Source organism: Oncorhynchus mykiss, chromosome 15 (assembly GCF_057628025.1).
Source record: "Oncorhynchus mykiss isolate SJ-2025 chromosome 15, ASM5762802v1, whole genome shotgun sequence".
Lineage (NCBI taxonomy): Eukaryota > Metazoa > Chordata > Actinopteri > Salmoniformes > Salmonidae > Oncorhynchus > Oncorhynchus mykiss.
The window spans coordinates 70583708-70600571 of NC_143036.1; the positions used below are offsets into that span (position 1 = coordinate 70583708).

Consider the following 16864-nt stretch of genomic DNA (forward strand, 5'->3'; position numbering starts at 1 on the left):
TTATCACTTTTAGAATAAATAAATACTAAACGATTTTGATGGCGTTTAAAGCCTGAAGGTCGTTTTTCTGCAGTGTGCGGACAGCGTTTCCTCTTTTTGAGATGCTAATGTTAACCATCTCCTGATTCCTAATTGGCATATATCATTCCTCACCTCTCCTCGGCAATAGTTGATGTGTGGTGAGCTTTCTGGCGCAAAGGGGCAGTCCAGACCACACCCAGGTGGGTTCTACACATTGGTCATGGATGAGGTGATTTCCCCCTTACTATTTAAAGCGCTGACAGGGATTTTTCTGCCATTGAAATCCTTGGGCGGGCCTCCTAAACGTTTTATCGGGTCACCTAAGTCCATACAGTGAGGGAGAAAAACGTTTTTATTTTTTATAGATTTTCAGGATGGAAAAACACTTTTCAGTGTAAACTTAAACGACAGATATAACGGATGTAGAAAAGACAATAGAGATATATATATATATATTAGAACATGATCTTTGAGAACTAACAATCACTTTAGCAGTATTGATTTTATTATGTTTGAGCAAAATAACACAGCAATAACTGCAAAATCTTCTCTCAGCTCCATGGAGAAATATGTAGAACTACAGAAAATTAACTTTTAAAAACCCCCGAAAAATGATCTCCGCTCCATGGAGAAATGTGAGCACTGCAGGAAATTAACTTTTAAAACCTCCTGAAAATGATCTCAGCTCCATGGAGAAATGTGTAGAACTGCGGGAAATTGGCTTAAAATGCAAACAATACTGTACACCATCAAGATGAGGGCCTCTTAAATTCAGCTGCGCCCAACTGCGCCCGTTGCCACGCCCACCACCTAAGCCCTTTTTTGATCCAGAAAAAACCCTGCGCTGATGTAAAAAGCGCCATAGAAATCAGTCTTGTTTTTGTTTCATTATGTTAAGTGTTGTACAACATGCAACACTGTGGTATACCTTACACTCTGGGATCCTGCGATACTGCTAGCCATAGATGTGCACGCATGGATAAATAATCCTATTGGTTTATTGTCTTATTTCATTTTCAAGAGATGATCAATACAAGGCTTTGGTTTTAAACACAATTTTATATTACTCAAAACTTTTATGTGTTCCGGCCTCCCGAGTGCGCAGTGGTTTAAAACACTGCATTGCACTGCTAGAGGCGTCCCTACAGACCCGGGTTCGAACCCGGGCTGTGTCGCAGCCGGCCGCGACCAGGAGAACCATGAGGCGGCACACAATTGGCCCAGCGTTGTCCGGGTTAAGGGAGGGTTTGGCCGGCCGGGATGTCCTTGTCCCATAGCGCACTAGCGACTCCTTGTGGCAGGTCGGGCGCATGCATGCTGACTTCAGTCGCCAACTGTACGGCGTTTCCTCCGACACATTTGGTGTGGCTGGCTTCAGGGTTAAGCGAGCAGTGTGTCAAGTAGCAGAGCGGCTTGGCGGGGTCGTGTTTCGGAGGACGCATGGCTCTCGACCTTCGCCTCTCCAGGGTCCATAGAGGAGTGGCAGCGATGGGACAAGATTAACTACCAATTGGATTTCATGAAATTGGGGAGAAAAAAACAGCTTTTAAGAATTTTAATCAACAAAAGAAAAAGCCTTTATGCGTTGTCTGAATATGTTGAACAACAACAACATTTTTATTGTCATTTGCATGATCTGGTATTTGTAGGATTGTCGTATCACTGTGCCTTGATCTCTTGCTGAGGAACATGTCATATTTCCTGTTCTGTAACCCTGAAATGATGCAACTTCATACTCTGTTTCAATATCATTGCTGAATAGCAAGTTCTCTCTACTCTTCACCAGAATATGTCGGTGTGTCGCACGTTACCGATGGAGGTGTCGCCACAGTTTATTGTAAGCTGCAGATCTACTTCACATTTTATGTTCATTGACTACGACAAATGTTTGTCGAAGGATCACAATCATACTTGTTTTTGTTTTGTCGTAGTGTAGAAACACCCTAACTCTGCCTCTCTCTGTCACTTTCCCCCTCTCTTACTCTCTCCATCTCTCTTACGACTTCCTCTCTCCATCTCTCACTTGCTCTCACCCACCTCTCACCCACCTCTCCCCCTCCTCTCTCCCCCTCTTACCATCTTTTTTCTCTCCCTCTCTCTTACCCTTTTCCTTCTATTTCCCTCTCTCCCCCTCCATCTCTCCCTCTCTCTCTTTCTTCCTCCTTCCCCCTCCATCCCTCCTTACTGGCCAGGTTGAGCAGAACTGGGCGACTCTGCAGGGTGGGGAGATGACCATACAGACCACACAGGCGTCCGAGGCCAATCAGGCGGTCGCGTCCCTCGCTGAGGCCGCTGTCGCCGCCTCCCAGGAGATGCAGCAGGGAGCCACCGTCACCATGGCACTTAACGGGTAGGGCGTGTTCATTAGGGCACACCGTCACCATGGCATTTAATTGGGTAGGGAGTGTTCATTAGGGCACACTGTCACCATGGCATTTAATTGGGTAGGGAGTGTTCATTAGGGCACACCGTCACCATGGCATTTAATTGGGTAGGGAGTGTTCATTAGGGCACACCGTCACCATGGCATTTAATTGGGTAGGGAGTGTTCATTAGGGCACACTGTCACCATGGCACTTAACGGGTAGGGCGTGTTCATTAGGGCACACTGTCACCATGGCACTATACAGGTAGGGAGTGTTCATTAGGGCACACTGTCACCATGGCACTATACAGGTAGGGAGTGTTCATTAGGGCACACTGTCACCATGGCACTTAACGGGTAGGGCGTGTTCTGGGGGGTTGGTCTAAAGGGACAAGCAGGGTCGTCCAGCCAGGTGAAGGAAATGTACAACTCAACCGCATTGTGGACAATCAGGCCAAATGCTGTATCTGCACTGAGTCTGGGAGTAGGTGACTATTGAGAGTACTTAGTCTGGGGGACCAGCCTTCATAATGACAACACACAGATACCACAGCCATTGGATGACCCATCCATGTTTACTTAAAGGCCTAGTGCAGTCAAAAATGTGACCAACTGGGCCTGGCTTCATGACGTAATGCACAACTTCATACGGACCTTCTGATAGGACAAGGCAGAGCCCTGTTGGTCAGGTGACCCGTGGGCTGTGCCTCTGGCGCTATTATAAACCATCTCAATTCCCCCAGGCTCCACAGCGGACTGCTATTGGTTCGACTACTGTAGGCTAGTTGGTGAATGATGCCCTCATGACCTGTGGACCCATTAGCTGAATACTGAGAGTAAAGATACTCACTGGCAAGGACTGCAGGACAGCGGCCTTCCTTTGTCAATACATGTGTTTTACCCAAGAGCTACTGACAGTTATCAGTGTGTATCTTTTGAGCTACTGACAGTCATCAGTGTGTATCTTTTGAGTTACTGACAGTTATCAGTGTGTATCTTTTGAGCTACTGACAGTCATCAGTGTGTATCTTTTGAGCTACTGACAGTTATCAGTGTGTATCATTTGAGCTACTGACAGTCCTCAGTGACTGCTGCCATCTCTAACAGGTTTCTCTTGTGAAATAGATTTGATGTCAGTGAGACTAAACTGTATATTTAAATGTTAAATCAAATAAAAACTCTGTAACCATGGTATAATGTTGTTACAGAATGTCATTACCTAACACACTGTGTCAATCTAAAAACATCCAAACTGAATGAAACCTGCAGAAACATTTTGAGATGGGAAGAAATGTAATTCTGTAAACCATGTGCACAATGCACACATCTCCTGCTGCACTGCTTGGGGGAGGGGCTCTCTGTGAGCTTAATGCAGGATGCTGGTACAAGGGTGTGGAGTCAGAATCCTGCTGTCCCAGAATGCCGCAGTGGGATTGAGGTATGGTCACCGCCCAGATGCTCTCTCCTCTCTGTTTATAACGGAGTAGGATGAAGTTGCCCGTAGACGCTGATTTTGGGTCAGTTTAGCATGTCCCCCACTGACGGTTAAAGGCCCAGCCCGGGGCAGTCAAACGGACGGTTAAAGGCCCAGCCCGGGGCAGTCAAACGGACGGTTAAAGGCCCAGCCCGGGGCAGTCAAACGGACGGTTAAAGGCCCAGCCCGGGGCAGTCAAACGGACGGTTAAAGGTCCAGCCCGGGGCAGTCAAACGGACGGTTAAAGGTCCAGCCCGGGGCAGTCAAACGGACGGTTAAAGGCCCAGCCCGGGGCAGTCAAACGGACGGTTAAAGGCCCAGCCCGGGGCAGTCAAACGGACGGTTAAAGGCCCAGCCCGGGGCAGTCAAACGGACGGTTAAAGGCCCAGCCCGGGGCAGTCAAACGGACGGTTAAAGGCCCAGCCCGGGGCAGTCAAACGGACGGTTAAAGGCCCAGCCCGGGGCAGTCAAACGGACGGTTAAAGGTCCAGCCCGGGGCAGTCAAACGGACGGTTAAAGGCCCAGCCCGGGGCAATCAAACTGGTGATTTTCTGTGTTTTATGTATTTAAACTGAGGTTGGAATAATACTTTGAAATTGTATAAATGATGATAATGCCATTTTAGTGTCAGAGCTGTTTGAAAACACCGCCTGAAATTTCACCATGCGGTAAATTAGACCAATAAGAAAGAGTTCCAAACATCTGCCAATAACAGCTGAATTAACATTTTCTCCCAAGTTCTTGCTTGAGAAATTGCCCTTTATTAAGAAGCTATTTTAGTTTAAACCATTTTAATTGAAAACAATCATGTAAGGTACTTATTTGTTACCCAGAAATAATATGATATTGAGATAAAAACAGCTGCATTGGGCCTTTAAGGACAGTGCTTACATTAGCAATGAGGCATCTTACAGCGTGAATAAAGTGCATCTAGGTGTATTCATATCAGCAAGCGCTGACACAAGGCCCTGGGGTCTGGGCCGTAACAAGGGAGGGCAGGCAACTAGGCTGAAGAGTGTTATTCCCATAGTCTCTAATTGCATAGGTAGTTCTATAACACCTGTGATGTCAGAAAGAGGGGACAGTTGGAGCAGGAAACTAAGGGTCCCATAGGGACATGGGGTCAGCTGCTTTTTCCTCCCATTTCAGTGTTTTAATTTTAGTTAATTAATTAGCCGTTACCTTTGTACTCAACTGCCTCGCCTGGTTTCTGGGGGTGTTAAGTGGTTGCTAACCAACCTAATCAGCCACTACATTTATTACTCAGGAAACCACTGCTGAATGAGATTGCGTTTTTCACAAAAGTGTGGTAACGGGTGTTTGTGAGCTAAACAGTAAAACTGGTTTAAAGTCATTTGCTTTTTTGTAACCTATTGTGTGTACTAAGTGTGAAGATGCTGGCGGTGCACTCGTCGACACTACGGTAGATGCTGACGGTGCACTCCTCAACACTACGGTAGATGCTGACGGTGCACTCGTCGACACTACGGTAGATGCTGGCGGTGCACTCGTCGACACTACGGTAGATGCTGGCGGTGCACTCATCGACACCACGGTAGATGCTGGCGGTGCACTCCTCGACACCACGGTAGATGCTGGCGGTGCACTCGTCGACACTACGGTAGATGCTGACGGTGCACTCCTCGACACTACGGTAGATGCTGGCGGTGCACTCCTCGACACTACGGTAGATGCTGGCGGTGCACTCGTCGACTCTACGGTAGTTTGGAGTCATTTCCTCCAGTGTCTAGGAGTTCCCATTGGGGCTTGTTACAGGAGTCCCCTTCCCTCCCTTAATCCCTCCTGGTTACCTCATGTGAGCAGTGCGGCACTTTGCCAGAACCTTCCGTCCCTGTTTCCCGACCCCCAGTGCCCACTGAGGAGGGGAAATGTTTTTTTTTCTCTCTCAAAAAGAGAGCTTACTTTTATCTTAGTGGATGTCCTCATTATGACAGAATAGTAGAAAATGGGATGTCAATTATTTTCAGTGTGATCTTTAGTATGTTCTATAAATGTGAGCTGTAAACAGTCATTCTATGAATCGTTGTGGGTGAAACTCTTGTGTGTTGATTATATTTCCTGTGTCGTTTGGCTGGAAGAGGAATTAGAAGTCAAAGAGTGTTATAAAGTGTCCCAATGCAGAGCCAAATATGTGCAATGGTGCGCTGCCTACTCCCCTTCAGATGTTGGGAGTTGGAGTGGGTGTTTGGGTGAGAGTGTTGGGCCTCTGGCACCACCATACAGTCAACTGTAGGCTAATGTTGGGCCTCTGGTACCACCATACAGTCAACTGTAGGCTAATGTTGGGCCTCTGGCACCACCATTCAGTCAACTGTAGGCTAATGTTGGGCCTCTGGCACCACCATACAGTCAACTGTAGGCTAATGTTGGGCCTCTGGCACCACCATACAGTCAACTGTAGGCTAATGTTGGGCCTCTGGCACCACCATACAGTCAACTGTAGGCTAATGTTGGGCCTCTGGCACCACCATACAGTCAACTGTAGGCTAATGTTGGGCCTCTGGCACCACCATACAGTCAACTGTAGGCTAATGTTGGGCCTCTGGCACCACCATTCAGTCAACTGTAGGCTAATGTTGGGCCTCTGGTACCACCATACAGTCAACTGTAGGCTAATGTTGGGCCTCTGGCACCACCATACAGTCAACTGTAGGCTAATGTTGGGCCTCTGGTACCACCATACAGTCAACTGTAGGCTAATGTTGGGCCTCTGGCACCACCATACAGTCAACTGTAGGCTAATGTTGGGCCTCTGGCACCACCATACAGTCAACTGTAGGCTAATGTTGGGCCTCTGGCACCACCATACAGTCAACTGTAGGCTAATGTTGGGCCTCTGGCACCACCATACAGTCAACTGTAGACTAATGTTGGGCCTCTGGCATCACCATACAGTCAACTGTAGGCTAATGTTGAGCCTCTGGCACCACCATACAGTCAACTGTAGGCTAATGTTGAGCCTCTGGCACCACCATACAGTCAACTGTAGGCTAATGTTGGGCCTCTGGTACCACCATACTGTTGGGGCTTGGGTTGTTGTACCCTCTTCCTATAATTGTCATTGTCCACCAGTCTGTCAACGTTGTTTGGATGCGTAGGGGGGACACATAGCCACGCCTCACCTCCTTGCCATCTCTAAGGTGTGTGTGATTGTGTTGCAGTGAGGCTGCGGCCCATGCAGTGGCGACGCTGGCTGAGGCCACCCTACAGGGAGGAGGTCAAATCGTTCTGGCTGGGGAAACGGCGGCTGCTGTAGGGGCACTGACTGGAGTGCAAGATGGCAGCGGTACGTACCACACAACCTCTCAACAACTATTGTCAGGTAATTGACTCACCTGTATAAATCAATGTGAAATACTCTACTGACACTCCTCATACCATTCAAACAACGCTCCCCTGACATTACAACGCTCCCCTGACATTACAACGCTCCCCTGACATTACAACGCTCCCCTGACATTACAACGCTCCCCTGACATTACAACGCTCCCCTGACATTACAACGCTCCCCTGACATTACAACGCTCCCCTGACATTACAACGCTCCCCTGACATTACAACGCTCCCCTGACATTACAACGCTCCCCTGACATTACAACGCTCCCCTGACATTACAACGCTCCCCTGACATTACAACGCTCCCCTGACATTACAACGCTCCCCTGACATTACAACGCTCCCCTGACATTACAACGCTCCCCTGACATTACAACGCTCCCCTGACATTACAACGCACCCCTGACATTACAACGCTCCCCTGACATTACAACGCTCCCCTGACATTACAACGCTCCCCTGACATTACAACGCTCCCCTGACATTACAACGCTCCCCTGACATTACAACGCTCCCCTGACATTACAACGCTCCCCTGACATGACAACGCACCCCTGACATTACAACGCACCCCTGACATTACAACGCTCCTCTGACATTACAACGCTCCCCTGACATTACAACGCTCCCCTGACATTACAACGCTCCCCTGACATTACAACGCTCCCCTGACATTACAACGCTCCCCTGACATTACAACGCTCCCCTGACATTACAACGCTCCCCTGACATGACAACGCACCCCTGACATGACAACGCACCCCTGACATTACAACGCTCCCCTGACATTACAACGCTCCCCTGACATTACAACGCTCCCCTGACATTACAACGCTCCCCTGACATTACAACGCTCCCCTGACATTACAACGCTCCCCTGACATTACAACGCTCCCCTGACATTACAACGCTCCCCTGACATTACAACGCTCCCCTGACATTACAACGCTCCCCTGACATTACAACGCTCCCCTGACATTACAACGCTCCCCTGACATTACAACGCTCCCCTGACATTACAACGCTCCCCTGACATTACAACGCTCCCCTGACATTACAACGCTCCCCTGACATTACAACGCTCCCCTGACATTACAACGCTCCCCTGACATTACAACGCACCCCTGACATTACAACGCTCCCCTGACATTACAACGCTCCCCTGACATTACAACGCTCCCCTGACATTACAACGCTCCCCTGACATTACAACGCTCCCCTGACATTACAACGCTCCCCTGACATTACAACGCTCCCCTGACATTACAACGCTCCCCTGACATTACAACGCTCCCCTGACATTACAACGCTCCCCTGACATTACAACGCTCCCCTGACATTACAACGCTCCCCTGACATTACAACGCTCCTCTGACATTACAACGCTCCCCTGACATGACAACGCTCCCCTGACATTACAACGCACCCCTGACATTACAACGCTCCCCTGACATTACAACGCACCCCTGACATTACAACGCTCCCCTGACATTACAACGCTCCCCTGACATTACAACGCACCCCTGACATTACAACGCTCCCCTGACATTACAACGCACCCCTGACATTACAACGCTCCTCTGACATTACAACGCTCCCCTGACATTACAACGCTCCCCTGACATTACAACGCTCCCCTGACATTACAACGCTCCCCTGACATTACAACGCACCCCTGACATTACAACGCTCCCCTGACATTACAACGCTCCCCTGACATTACAACGCTCCCCTGACATTACAACGCTCCCCTGACATTACAACGCTCCTCTGACATTACAACGCTCCCCTGACATGACAACGCTCCCCTGACATTACAACGCACCCCTGACATTACAACGCTCCCCTGACATTACAACGCACCCCTGACATTACAACGCACCCCTGACATTACAACGCTCCCCTGACATTACAACGCACCCCTGACATTACAACGCTCCTCTGACATTACAACGCTCCCCTGACATTACAACGCACCCCTGACATTACAACGCTCCCCTGACATTACAACGCACCCCTGACATTACAACGCTCCCCTGACATTACAACGCTCCCCTGACATTACAACGCACCCCTGACATTACAACGCTCCCCTGACATTACAACGCTCCTCTGACATTACAACGCTCCCCTGACATTACAACGCTCCCCTGACATTACAACGCACCCCTGACATTACAACGCACCCCTGACATTACAACGCTCCCCTGACATTACAACGCTCCCCTGACATTACAACGCTCCCCTGACATTACAACGCTCCCCTGACATTACAACGCTCCCCTGACATTACAACGCACCCCTGACATTACAACGCTCCCCTGACATTACAACGCTCCCCTGACATTACAACGCTCCCCTGACATTACAACGCTCCCCTGACATTACAACGCTCCCCTGACATTACAACGCTCCCCTGACATTACAACGCTCCCCTGACATTACAACGCTCCCCTGACATTACAACGCTCCCCTGACATTACAACGCTCCCCTGACATTACAACGCTCCCCTGACATTACAACGCTCCCCTGACATTACAACGCTCCCCTGACATTACAACGCTCCCCTGACATTACAACGCTCCCCTGACATTACAACGCTCCCCTGACATGACAACGCTCCCCTGACATTACAACGCTCCCCTGACATTACAACGCTCCCCTGACATTACAACGCACCCCTGACATTACAACGCTCCTCTGACATTACAACGCTCCTCTGACATTACAACGCTCCCCTGACATTACAACGCTCCCCTGACATTACAACGCTCCCCTGACATGACAACGCACCCCTGACATTACAACGCTCCCCTAACATTACAACGCACCCCTGACATTACAACGCAACCCTGACATTACAACGCTCCCCTGACATTACAACGCTCCCCTGACATTACAACGCACCCCTGACATTACAACGCTCCCCTGACATTACAACGCACCCCTGACATTACAACGCTCCCCTGACATGACAACGCACCCCTGACATGACAACGCACCCCTGACATGACAACGCACCCCTGACATAAAATAATAATAATGCTTTCGGGAACTCACACTGGCACCTCCCATCCCTCAACCTACCTCCCATCCCTCAACCTACCTCCCATCCCTCAACCTCCCGTCCCTCAACTTACCTCCCATCCCTCAACCTACCTCCCATCCCTCAACCTAATCCCTCTCTGCCTTCAGGGCTGGTTTCCTGTCTCTTCACGTCAGTCCCCTGTCCTACAGTGGGCCATGCCCCTGCTGGTGACAATCCCTACCCCCTTCCCACACACACACACACTCCCCCCCCCCCCCCCCCAGGCACGGGGGCGTTGTCATCTCCCTGAAGTGCTCTTGCTAAAGAGGCTTTGATCCACTCCATTATCAGTCTATAGTCTAATCACTGGGCCAGCTGTCAGCGCCCTGGGACCGGACAGCAACCGGCCTCATGGTGACACACACACTGTCCCCTCCTCTACCATTGCCCACAGGCTGCATTGGGAAGAAGGCCACTAGCAAAGGCGTGTCTTTAAACACCCAAAGCTGATTAGCAAGCATTACAACTACATTTAAAGAAATGGACATCAGGAAGCCTTCTTCCCCCCCCCCACAATGTGCCTGCCCATCATTTTACAGTCACTGCATTGCATTGCAGTGAGAATCTAATGCTTTTCTCCTAAGTGAAGTTAAAGCTGTCCCTATTGGGTGTGGTTCTACACCTGCATTGCTTGCTGTTTGGGGTTTTAGGCTGGGTTTCTGTACAGCACTTTGAGATATCAGCTGATGTACGAAGGGCTATATAAAATAAATTTGATTTGATATGTTTCACAGGAGTGACAGACGGTATGACCGACAAAAAACATGTTCCGATTTGGACATGCATCATACTGTCATTTGCAAAATGGCAACCCTTTTTAAGACGCCCATCTGTTGGGTTGTCACTAGTTAACACAGCCACAACGTTGTAATTATGGCAAAACCCCGCCCCTTTCTACAATTTATCCTCTTAAAATCTGATTTTAAACCCAACTTTAACCACACTGCTAACCCTAACTTTAAGACCAAAAAGCCCATTTTGACTTTGTGGCTGTGTTATCTAGTGGAAACCCAGCCACTCTGTTTCATGAATGGACAGGGAGGGAGGCAGCAGAACCGAGGAACCTGAGTCTAGGAAAAGGCATTGTGGGATAGCTGGAGCCCCTTCCGTGCCCCATCATTCTACAATGGTAGTTTTAGCCAGTTGGTAGAAGCCACAGCGCTAAACCTCCCTCCCTTGTAGCTTCTGATGTTAGGCTGCATCACAAATGGCACCCTATCCCCAATATACTTCACTACTTTTTTCCAAAGCGGTCACAAGTAGTGCACTGTATAGGGAATAGAATGCCATTTGGAGCTCATCCTTTAGTCTGTTAGCTAGCAGCAGGCCCCACTCAGCTAACAACCAGCCCCTTCACCTGTTGGCCCAGTGCTGCTCCTCTCCTGAGCCTGTTGACCTTTACCTAATCACCGTAATGGAGGAGTGGAGGGGCCACTGTTTGAAGTGCTGCCTGATTGGCTAGCTTTGTCCCTAGCACACATACACACTCGTCGACCATGGCCCTCAATGTCACAGTAAGTGAAGTGTGAGCGGCTTGGCCTGGTACTTGACTCAGTAAGCACCGGGCTCTCTCTCTCTCTCTCTCTCTCTCTCTCTCTCTCTCTCTCTCTCTCTCTCTCTGAATGCCAGGCTACTGCATATTGACAACATGTAAACTATATTTAGTCTCCAAATGTTTATTGAAAACATAATTACATTTGCACAATGAGCGCTTGTCTCAAATACATTGTTAGTTGTTGGTCAGCTAGCTAGCAAATTGTGCCATATTAGCATTGACTTGAAATCAGTCAAGACATGGTAAACTTACTATGCCAGACTGCCCCCCCTATTTTAACCCATGCTACTATACAATCATCACAGCCAGTCGATCAACTCAACTTGATTCTGTCACGTAGCTGGACCAAGGGGGCTTGTTAGACTACTACAGAGGGGGACCTGGGGCCTCATTTAGAGAAAGCACATACGCTCAGATTGATCATACGAGTCGACCAAATGGATTTACTTGGCATTACATTTAGTGATTTTATAAATGAAACATAATTGAGACTTTATTAATGTGTCTGTAGACAGACACTGTTTAAATTGAGTTTCTCACGTTACATTTTAACACTAAAATGTGGTGTTTAAACTAATCACATGTTGTAAAGGAGGGGTCTGGATCCTTCACCTAGTGGATAAGGTAAAGAGGTGTGGGTTATCATATTGCTGATCACATTTATGCATCATTTTCAAAATGCCAGCATTAGTTATCATTATGCCGGTGTATCACTGAAATGTGGAATGACCCCGAGCATCCGCCCGCCACCATACCCAGCTATGACCTCCTTCCCCTAGCCTGTGACAGCTTGTGGGGCTGGGCAGAGACCCACGTGACTGCAGTAGTAATCCCCAGGCATAGTCTCTCTCACACACACACACTTACACACAGCTGGGCAGGGAGGAGAGGCAGTCAGGCTCAATTGGACCATTGTTCTGCAATGCAGCCTCTCTAAAATGGCTGCCTAAAGCGGTTTGACTCTAGCATGGCTCTCTCTCAGGCACTAACCCCACCTTAAAGACCCTCATGGACCAAGGCACTTCACAGCAGAACTAAAATGGCCAATCGTCATTTGTCCATTTCATCAGCCCCTTTGTCAATACTGCATTGTATGTGTGGCCAAAATATAGAATAGCATAGAAAAATGGATTGTCCTCTCATTCTGGGAAATTAATATTTCACTTCACAATTACATATCAGACAAGAAAATATGGAATATAAATGTTTATTAGGATCCCCATTAGTTGACGCCATGATGTCAGCTCGTCTTCCTTGGGGTCTGACACATAACTAAAAATACATTTTCAAACAATTAATAAACGACATTAAACATTGTAGAGGTCCTGGGCTGGCATGGTTACTACACGTGGTCTGCGGTTGTGAGGCTGGTTGAGCGTACTGCATTAAACAACCTCTTTCGTATCGTCTGAGATCCCTAAAGATTGAAAAGCTGCAGTGGTCATCCTCCTCTTCAAAGGGGGAAACACTCTAGACCCAAACTGCTACAGACCTATATCTATCCTACCCTGCCTTTCTAAGGTCTTCGAAAGCCAAGTTAACAAACAGATCACCAACCATTTAGAATCCCACCGTACCTTCTCCGCTATGCAATCTGGTTTCAGAGCCTGTTATGGGTGCACCTCAGCCACGCTCAAGGTCCTAAACGACATCATAACCGCCATCGATAAAAGACAATACTGTGCAGCCGTCTTAATCGACCTGGCCAAGGCTTTCGACTCTGTCAATCACCACATTCTAATCGGCAGACTTAACAGCCTTGGGTTCTCAAATGACTGCCTCGCCTGGTTCACCAACTACTTCTCTGATAGTTCAGTGTGTCAAATTGGAGGGCCTGTTGTCTGGACCTCTGTCAGTCTCTATGGGGGTACCACAGGGTTCAGTTCTCGAGCCGACTCTTTTCTCTGTATACACCAATAATGTCGCTCTTGCTGTTGGTGAGTCTCTGATCCACCTCTACGCAGACGACACCATTCTGTATACATCTGGCCCTTCTTTGGTCACTGTGTTAACAAACCTCCAGACGAGCTTCAACGCCACACAACTCTCCTTTCGTGGCCTCCAACTGTTCTTAAATACAAGTAAAAGTAAATGCATGCTCTTCAACCGATCACTGCCCGCACCCGCCTGCCCGTCCTAGCATCACTACTCTGGACTGTTCTGACTTAGAATATGTGGACAACTACAAATACCTAGGTGTCTTGTTAGACTGTAAACTTTCCTTCCAGACTCATATTAAGCATCTCCAATCCAAAATTAAATCTAGAATCTGCTTCCTATTTCGCAACAAAGCATCCTTCACTCATGCTGCCAAACATACCCTCGTAAAACTGACTATCTTACCGATCCTTGACTTCGGCGATGTCATTTACAAAATGGCCTCCAACACTCTACTCAGCAAACTGAATGCAGTCTATCACAGTGCCATCCGTTTTGTCACCAAAGCAGCTGCTAATGACTGGAACGAATTGCAAAAATTGCTGAAGCTGGAGTCTTCTATCTCCCTCACTAACTTTAAGCATCAGCTGTCAGAGCAGCTTCCCGATCACTGCACCTGTACATAGCCCATCTGTAAATAGCCCACCCAACTACCTCATTCCCATATTGTTATTTATTTTTTGCTTCTTTGCACCCCAGTATCTCTACTTGCACATTCATCTTCTGCACATCTATCACTCCAGTGTTTAATTGCTAAATTGTAATTATTTTGCCAATATGGCCTATTTATTGCCTTACCTCCCTAATCTTACTACATTTGCACATACTGTATATAGACGTTTTCTATTGTATTATTGACTGTATGTTTGTTTATTTCATGTGTAACTCTGTTGTTTGTGTCACACTGCTTTGCTTTATTCTTGGCCAGGTCGCAGTTGTAAATGAGAACTTGTTCTCAACTGGCCTACCCTGTTAAATAAAGATGAAATAAATGGAATAAAAAGACATTTAGGTAGATGGAGAACAGAAGAAAAGGCTACTTTATACTCTTTAAACATGTCTAAGCCTGTATCCCCCCGTCTCTCTCTCCAGGTCTGGTGCAGATCCCAGTCAGCATGTACCAGACGGTGGTTACCAGCCTAGCCCAGGGGAACCGGCCCGTACAAGTGGCCATGGCGCCTGTGGCCACGCGCATCGACAACACGGTCACACTGGACGGCCAGGCGGTAGAGGTAGTGACTCTGGAGCAGTGACACTGAATCCTCCCTTGGCAGGTGTGTTCCACTGGAACAAAGTCCCAAAATGGCCGCCGCCGGGAGCTGAGGGAGAGATAGTCCGTTTTCACCATAGAGATAGATAGAGGGCTCATCTTTGTATCTGTGCCATTATAGCATCTGACAGCATGGGCAGTGCCATTGAGGCCATCTCCATTTTTGAATTAGTCCGTTTTCCTCTTCACGATTGACTGATCCCTCCTGATAACCCGTTTTGACATTACTCTGTCAGTGGAGGATCAGCCCATGAAGTTGGAAGTTTCCACCCCCCCCCCCCCCCCCCCCATTGACTACATTAAAATGGTGGAAGCCGTAAATGGCACTGCCCATGCTAATACAGCCTTTTGGCCAGTAGAGGCCTCTATCATTCTCTATGGTTTCCACATGCTGCGCTCTGTACAATGTAAAAATATATATTTTTTATGTACATCTGCAGGGGAATATAAAGTGACGGATTTATCAATGCATTGTTTACTGTGTGTGTGTGTATATAGTAGATGTGTTTTTTTGTTTGAATGTCCTTTTTTAGCTTTGATGTTGAGCATTGTGTGACATGGGTTAGAGTATTTAGTATTTATTTCTGCACACCTTAACATTTACTTAAAGAATAACCAAAAAGCCCAGGGGGACGCCACCACCACCAATTCACCTTTCATTCTGAACCTATATCACAGTCCCATTAATGACGTTTTGGTACTGTGTCTATGTGAGTGTTATTCCATGTTTGTTATAGAATGCGGTTACCAAATCACAATCACTCTCTGCTCTGTTGTCATGGACTTCATATGCAATCAGGTTGTGCCGAAACCCAGGAACCTTTCCACTAATTCCACCCCCTGCTATATTAGTCAATGTTCTTCTTGTACCCTGGATGTCTACGAAGCATCCCAATTATCAACTGTCCACTGTAAGAACCTTCACTGCCTAGAATGATTCCAATGAAACATTACTTCTGAAATATGTTACCTGTTGTTGTGTGGTTTATTGTACTGTAGTCCACTCCACACACACACACTGGGATTTGTGAAGACTCAGGATTTATTAGTACGGTATTTTTTTGATGACCTGTCTAGGCAGCCATTTTGACTCCAGAGAATATCACAACTGGTTTCTCCAATGCATGAGTAGCTGTCCCTTGAGTCTTTTTGTATTTTTTTAACAAAAACGTTCCTTTTGATGTCAGTGGTAGGAACGTATTCTAAATCGTTTTATAAATGGAGGGGGGCCGTACTGTATACCACAGAGCATTCTATGACTTTTGTATTTGTACAGAATATGTGTGCATTGGTCTGGTCTGATATATGAATAAATTCAGCTCACTACAGAGAATCCTCTCCGTAGAATGAATGATTTAGGAAATCCATTAGGTGACTGAATTACACCAAGCATGCAGTCCATGTGATCGCCCAATAAAGTGACTACTGTTCACCGGTCACACTAGCCAGTGTCATCATTGAAATCTGAAGGTGAAAGACTTCCTTTTCCAAATCCCTACTATTGTTCTTCACATCATACACTATATTGGTCGTTGTTGGACTTGTTGGTCCATGCCCCTCTTCTTCTACATGGTTTATCGATGTAGTTACCCTGCCATGAGAACTCCATGACCTCTATACACTCCACTGTCATCCCCCTACCCGCCACACACACTCGGAGCCTGTCGTGACGGACGGTCAGGGTCCTGGTTACATCATAAGCTGTATTGCACTGTGCAGCCCTCCCCGTGGTTAAAGCCTGGGATTTGCTAGCTGGGTCCTTCTGTTGCGGAGTGGGAGAGAGAGAGACGTTGGT

At 47.7% G+C, this 16864-nt stretch overlaps 1 protein-coding gene across 25 annotated transcripts in view; it reads left to right on the plus strand.

The window, feature by feature from the left end:
• The window catches only part of LOC110490610 (nuclear respiratory factor 1), a 41106-nt gene extending 24600 nt beyond the window's left edge, over window positions 1-16506 (plus strand). For 3 of the 25 annotated variants that reach the window (XM_090200939.1, XM_090200940.1, XM_090200941.1), the window contains exons 9-13: window positions 170-250; window positions 1808-1858; window positions 2214-2371; window positions 7043-7203; window positions 14892-16506. In XM_090200939.1, coding sequence (XP_090057065.1) covers window positions 170-250; window positions 1808-1858; window positions 2214-2371; window positions 7043-7203; window positions 14892-15052 — 612 coding nt within the window. In that variant the 3' untranslated portion in view covers window positions 15053-16506. Of the gene's footprint in view, window positions 1-169; window positions 251-1783; window positions 1859-2213; window positions 2372-7042; window positions 7204-14891 lie in introns of all 25 variants that reach the window. The other 22 variants (XM_090200948.1, XM_090200949.1, XM_090200950.1 and 19 more) reach the window with 14 other exon arrangements.
• Window positions 16507-16864: the final 358 nt, after the last annotated feature.